Source organism: Magnolia sinica, chromosome 13 (assembly GCF_029962835.1).
Source record: "Magnolia sinica isolate HGM2019 chromosome 13, MsV1, whole genome shotgun sequence".
In the NCBI taxonomy this organism is placed as follows: Eukaryota; Viridiplantae; Streptophyta; class Magnoliopsida; order Magnoliales; family Magnoliaceae; genus Magnolia; species Magnolia sinica.
Window position 1 is genome coordinate 3,811,345 of NC_080585.1, and position 7,355 is coordinate 3,818,699.

General features: G+C 40.2%; 1 protein-coding gene across 1 annotated transcript; it reads right to left on the reverse strand.

Annotated features, from left to right (window-relative positions):
• Positions 1–1,652: 1,652 nt before the first annotated feature.
• Positions 1,653–7,021, reverse strand: LOC131223971 (transcription factor bHLH130-like). The gene is made up of 7 exons (XM_058219566.1): positions 6,899–7,021; positions 3,467–4,046; positions 2,773–3,119; positions 2,511–2,672; positions 2,236–2,301; positions 2,074–2,142; positions 1,653–1,970 (listed from the first exon to the last, which is right to left on the reverse strand). Exons 1-7 carry the CDS (start codon positions 7,019–7,021, stop codon positions 1,896–1,898), a joined length of 1,422 nt encoding a protein of 473 aa, XP_058075549.1. The 3' UTR covers positions 1,653–1,895.
• Positions 7,022–7,355: the final 334 nt, after the last annotated feature.

The following is a 7,355-nucleotide window of genomic DNA, read 5'->3' on the forward strand; positions in this document are numbered from 1 at the left end:
AAAAGCAACGTCTATATATGCAAAATTACTAACGTGAGATTCCAGTAAAACTTTTGTAAAGAATTAAGAAAATTTGCATGGCTGATGTGCAATCAAGGATTTATAGACTATACTTATGCAGGGAATCAGGGATATTTGTATAGCTGATGTGCAATCAAAGATTCATACAAAAATTTATATACGACCACCGGCTCCCAGGAGCTTATAAAAGCAACATTTGAGGAGCTGCAGGCTCTCATCAACACACACAACCTTTCTAAACAATACAACATTGTCTTAATTTAAGCCTTAATTCTTCCACTTTTATCTATTCTATCTTAATTTTAACCTTAATTCCTTTACTTCTGTCCAATCTCATTATAGTAAGATCGAAGTTTATCATAACTTAGATCAACTATTGTCCAACGCCATCACTATAATATGTCTTAAGAGTAGTGTACATGTTCATGACCATCGTTGTCAGTTTCTTGATCAATCAAATTCATACTTGGAAGATCAAATAGGACACATCCTACTGACCACACACCTTGATTATTTGTGCACACAAATGGTTGTAAGTAATTTATCTTTTATTTTCTTCACGTTATATTCTTGTCGTTTGTAATTACAAGCTTACATATCAATAAAATTGACTATTAACTTTTATTTTTAATTTCATTTATCCATCATTACATTATCGAGAAACCTGGAAACCACCATCACTGTTGAAACAAAAGTCCTTAGCGTAAGTAAAAAAGATATTATTGAAGAATTAAATCTCTCCTTCCAAATTGCCTAATCATTGTAATAACATTGATAGCTGGATAGTAAAAACAACTTCATAGGTTTGATCCTATGAATGATTTTGCACTGGGTCGCAAGCATTAAATTGATTCGAATCGCGTATGACTCTAGCACACCTGACATTTGACCAAATATGGGCAGTTCGTTAACTAGTCTTGTATTTGATTGAAGAACAACATTTGCCATATGTGTTCTACTGGGGTTAGGTTTGAGCTTAAAAGTGAAGCTCATTTATTAATCGGTTTGAACTTGGGCTATGCATAAAGTATTATTAACCTGGCTTGAGTCCAACTGGCCCAACCCATTTATTAATTCAAAGGATATTATTTAAAAGTTACACTTCTTTTTTGTTTTTAATATAGTTTTTAAAATATTTAATGACTAATTTAGATTAAATAACTACTTAATAGGATTTTTCTAGATTAGAAAATTTATAAATAACAATTAGCATTCTCCTAGATGACCCTTTCAATTCTAGGAGTGGTAGATACCTTCTAGCTTGGGCTAAAGCCGGGCTTAGGCTGGGCTGATTATTAACTTACAGTTCTGAGCTCAAGCCTGTCTAATTTGGCTCGTCACGGCCTGAGAAAAGCTTGGGCTTAGTTCAATGCAAGCCGAGCTTAAGAGTGATGACAGCCAGCCCTATTAGTCAGGCTGTAGGCAAAAAGAAACTCTGTTTCTTTTTTGTTTTTTCAATTCCTTTGCCATGGTCTTTTCCTGACCGCCTATTTGCAGGCCAGTGATAGTAAGGGTTAAAACGTGCAGTAGAGACGATTTTTGCTGCGTGGCCCATCAGATCAGCCAGCTCGACCGACCGATGGGTACATCAGGAAACTATCCTCTTATCTCACCCTATAAGAACTTGGAAATGTTCTTCTAAGCTGATGATCAACTATTAATTAAAACAAGTAAATTACATACAACAGAGAAGTATGATTTGGACATGCTATACACTTTGCGTCGTCAACGGGAAGCTGTTAACCTACTAGATCTAATCGCGGAGAATCTCACCGCCTTTTTTTTTTCTGTCTTTTTTTGCGTGGGCCACCTTCTCTCTCTTTTTCCCCTAGTGAAATCTCAACCCTTGGTCGTTATTTCTCTGTACAATAAAGTCACACTGCAGGATTTGGGTAAGACTTTTGCTTGGATGATGAACAGCTACAGCTTGCTCGGTTGTCCGAAAGCGTCTGAAAAGTACAGGCACCCGCCATTAGCAATAATTTATAGTGATTAATTTGAGAGAACAGACAGTTAGATGGGCGGTTTTTGGGTTTTTATTCATTTCAATACCTTCACCTGTTTTTGTAGGTCCTTAATGTAATCCACAGCCAATTCTAACATATCCGCAGTGTTCGTTTGCTGCAACAGAGAAGGAATTTCATGAATCTTCCACAACTGATTTTGGGAAAAAAAAAAAACGGATTTAGTAGCTGATTGGTGTAGTTTCATTACCTTATCCATGTTAGGAACAAGCTCCTGCAATTTTCTCATCCGTTCACTTATCCGGGTTCGTCTAACCTGAAACAATCCATGTGAGCGGAGAAGATCAGGGGCCAATCCTCATGCCCTAGTGATTAGGGTGTAACGTTAGAAGCGTTTGGTCTCATGAGATTAATCTCACTCAGGTAATCTGCCCAAATGAGTATTTGCAGAAGAAACAGCCCAATAAAACCTAAATGATCAGCTAATTGTTCTGAGATTTAAAATGTCAGTAGACGATATCTTACCCTCTCGGCAATGCTCCGCGGATGAGTGGCGCAACCTCGTTTGGCTCTGATCTTGCAAGGAACTGAATCTTGAAATTGCAGGAACTTCTCCATGGCAGCCATCTCCGACGAAGTGTTTGGCAAACTGTACTGATGGCTCAAGTGATTTCCTGCCTTCCCATTCTGATAAACGAGAGTACTGAAAAGTCAGAGAGAGAGAGAGAGAGAGAGAGAGAGAGAGAGAGAGAGAGAAATGAGGGTGGTCTGATCTGCAAACAAATACCTGTGTTTCTGATGGATTTAAACCAGAAATCATCTTCCCATTGATATCTCTACCCCTTTTAAAGCCAGAGTAATTCTCCCCAAGCGGGGAATCATCCCAAGGTGAAACAGGGAAGCCTGGGATGTAACAATTGCCGCTGTTATCATTTCCCAAATTCCCATCGTCGGGGCTACTCACACCAAGGTTTTCGCTCTTCATTTCGGATATCTGGGCCAACAACCCTGGAGAGGAAGTTTGTCTTGATAAGAAGCTTGTCTGATTCTTCAACCTGCTAGTTGAAGTGGTAGCTTCTCCATTGGAACCATTCCCAGATCTGAAATTGCCCATGCTCCTCATTATAGCATAACCTGCTAAAACGGAATTCTTCAGTATTTTGTTCTCTACATTATATTGCTTCTATTTTCAAGTTCAACTAACTCCCAAGATAGAAAATTTACAGAGATTCCACAAATTTATCTTCAGGAAAAGCGAAGATGAGGTGAAGGAAAATGAATCGATTTTGTTCTCTACATCAGATTTCTTCTATTTTAAAGATCAACTAACTGCCAAGACAGAAGATCTACAGAGATTCCTCAAATTCTAAGATCAAATGCTTTGAGTGACCTATGCTCTGGATACTATTTGTGAATTTTTTCAGGAAAAAAAAAAAAAAACAAACAATCAGAGAAATCAAATAGGTGGTGATCAGCCATACCGTTTTCAACTGTTAGGTGCGGAAAAAGCCCTGCTGGAGAGCTGCTCTGCCTGATAAGGTTGGAGGAGTTGCTGCTACTCTTCACCGGTGGTGAATCCATCCCTATTGAATTCACCACCCTATAAGTGCTATCAACTGCAGCTGCTGCAGCTGAGCTGTGATTAGGCAGCGGCGGCGGTGTCTGGTACATGATCTGTTGGGCAGAAGAAAATCCGTTCTGCTGTGGAACAGCTTCAGCCTCATGCTCGAGGGCCGCCATGAACTGAGAGCTTCTTTGGTTTGCAGCAGCAGCAGCAGCTGCTGCCGCCTCTTTCTCTCTGATTTCATGGAGATCGTCAGAATCACCACCGCTGCCAGACATGAACCTTGCAAACATGCTCTCTGCATCAGGGCTAGAAGAATGAGGAAGAAAATCCTCACACCCTTCACCTATACCATCGACGAAATTAGCAAGCAGCGAGCTTGGCGCAGAGCGGTACCGCATCAGGCCGGTGTTCAGCTGCTGCTGCTGCTGCTGCAACTGCCGATGATGAGAAAGATCGGGCTCCATCGATTCTCTGTTTTTATCGAATTCCTCTTTCTAGTGAAGGAAAGGAACGATTCATGCCATTCAACGGCGCCAGAGAATTATATATCCCTTGCTTCCGCCTGAAAATCTTCTGCTTTTCTCAAGCAGATCAACTCGAATCCACTAAAATGGAAATCAGGAGATTGAAAAGCAAAGCAAAACCCTAGATTGCGAGAAGAAAACAAAACCGCCGGAATTCCTCCGTACTTTCAGCAAGAAGCTCCTTATCCGAAACTCATTTACCCCTGAAGAGCATATAAATTTCAAGGACCTGAAAGATTCGTTACTTTTCAAAGAAACCTCAACCGCTTTCTTCCGATTGTAGTGCCTTCAGTGGATTTCAGACCAGAACGCTCAGATCAAGCTCTAGAAATCAGCAAAGAACTCCAAAAAGCATTAGAAACTTCACTTCATCTGAAAATCCCCATTTCCGCCGTTTCGTCATTGAAACCGACTCCAAAGCTCCAAATTCAAACAAAACGAGACCATTCCGCTCTTTCTACAGCAGACCTCCCGCTCTAGGCGCTAATTCCATGAATTCCAACTCTCAATCCCAGCAAAATCCCATCCTCTTCCGAAAAACGATACAGATCGGCCAGAAATCTCGGAGAAAAAGCTACAAAACCCTCACCTTTTTTTTTAAAAAAATAAAATTATTTTTATTTTCCGAAGCTGTAGCAGAAAGGAAGAGAAGAAAGGGGGCGAAAATCGATCGCTTTTTCTTCGCCTCTGTTCTTCCAAAAAGCACCGAATTCAAGGGAGCGTTTCTTTCTTTTTCTTTATTTTCAGCTATTGATAGCGGTATGAAATGAAAGCAGATGAGAAGAGAAAAGCTTCTCTCTCTTTATAAAGACGAGACGAGCCAATGAGAAGTAGCAGACAGCAGCAATCTCTTCCAGTCTTCTACATTTATTTGGGCTGTTTACAGAAATGTCCTCGAAATGGAAATATACTACGGAAAATGCCATGGGATGGTAGACGAAATTGTTCTCATCTTCCTGTCCACTTTTGGGATTAAGCCAGGTTTGACGTTATCTCAAGTCTCATAAAAGCTGATGCTTCTTCGCTTAGCCGTCAAGCGACTCGCGTTTAAGTGAAATTATACGGTACGTGACCTGAGGCTTTGAGCCTTATACGCGGGTTTCCAATTCCAACAAGTGGGGTCCACCAATCGGTTATCTGGACCATTGTTTCGTTTCGTACTACCCTAAATAAACCATGATCCAGAAATATTGATGGATAGAAGATTATGGTTTCTGATATCTTCACTCTTTTCAGTTGATCGTGAACCGTTGCTGTATTTCACTTTTCAGCCGTCCGTCGTGGACATTAAATCTAAAGATTAAAAGTTGTTATATAGAGAATTTCGTTATTTATAGAAAGAAATCAATACATGCTGTAGGAATCAACATTTCAGTAGTCTAGATTACTGAATAATGGTCCAACCTGTCAGAACTGAAAACTAATGTATGCTGAGCAAAGCCTCCGGCTGCGTACCTTATAATTTCTAAGAGAGTTGTTTGATACTCTGCTACACTCTGACGCTCGATACGCAGGCACACAGAAATTGCACAGTTGGATGCATTAACTCAAATTAAACCGTCTACGTTATTGAAACCACTATCTATAATCAACATTTCTAAAATAATATTTTTTAAGTAATCCCAATTTCTGATCCGTGGGCAACTTGTTTGATGAAACATGACCAATGGATATTTTTATTCTTAACCGTCCATTAAATGTCCCCTGATCCGATATTCGGATTATCAAATAAGTGTAATTTTAATTGAAGATAGATTTAATCTGAGACGCATAATTTACACAGTTTTATTTTAGTTTGTATACTCCACGTGTGCTATTTTTTAGCGCCTCCTTATCATGCATCACGCTCCGCCGGAGTATCGAACTTTCTCTTAACAGTTGGTTTTGACTTCGACGCGCTGTATGACATTGAACTATTCGTCGCCGAGTACCAGAAACTTTGCTGGTATGGCGGTAGATCCGGAAATGGATTGGCTACTCCCCTGCCACCAGCCGATGGCTGGTGGTCGGAGCTCTGTGCTCTGTGAGCCCTACCATGATCTATGTGTTTAATCCATGTCGTCCATATATTTTTATAGATCATTTTATTGTATGAGACCAAAAATTAGATATTTTCCTATCTCAATTGGACCACATTACAGGAAACAGTGTTGAATGAACGTCAAACATTAAAAACTTTTTAGGGGCCAATAAAAGTTTTGGATCAATCTGATGTTTATTTTTTCCCTTCATCTGGATCCGTATGACCTAATCAACAGATTGGATGTCAAAGAAACAGTACAGTCGGCCATAGGAGGATTTTAATGGTGGTCATCCAATCACTATTGTTTTCCTGTGGTGTGGTCCACCTTAGATTTATATCCCTATCATTTTTGGTATCAAGTCATAAAATGATATTTAAAACTGGATGAACGGAATGGATGAAACACTTACATCATTGTGGGGCCCACAGAGCACTGACCATCAGCCACGGGGCTGGTGGCAGGGAGAGTAGCCAATCCGTTTCGGGTAGATCCAGACTTCTCATATAATGGATCCTGACCAGAAGACCCTTGATTGATAAAACATGTTTAACTAACCACACTGAATAGCTGATGATATACATATAGAAGGTGGACGTACATAGGAAAATGGATGTGATTGTAGAAATCAGTGGATACGATCGTCCATTTAAAACTGAGGGCAGTCCATTGGAGGCAGGATGTACTAGATGGAGGATCAGATCCACCTTCCAGCGACATACACTCCTTGATCTGTCGCGATTAGACTCGACCTCAAACGAAACGTGGGCTGTTACTTCAATAGTTCAACCATCGGTTTACACGGCAGTGTAAGCGCCGCCGTAGCAGCTTCCATGCCTCGGGAGGCACAGCATTATCATTATCGTGCCTGAAGATTGTGTCCCATACACGTGGCATATGTAGAAGATGATCAGAACGAGGCATCCTTCAGCTTCTGCGTTTGATAAATCATGATCAGAAATTACTTTAATTAGAATATCTAACAATCTAATAAATGGGAACCGTTGCTTTCTTTGATATATTAGTAGTCACTTGGTTGCTACCAATTAGATGGATGGTATTGTCCAAACATTGTAGTTTTTGGATTAGAAGCAATTCACTATAGAAAAATACCAAACAAACGGTTTCGATCTCGTCTATGTGGGTCCCATGTTCCGAGCTGACATGGAGGCACGGAATTCCGTACAATGCGCTGATACTTGTTTACTCGCAAATGCCTATGTCGGCCGTTAAATGGGTACTTGAAGCTGGAAATTTG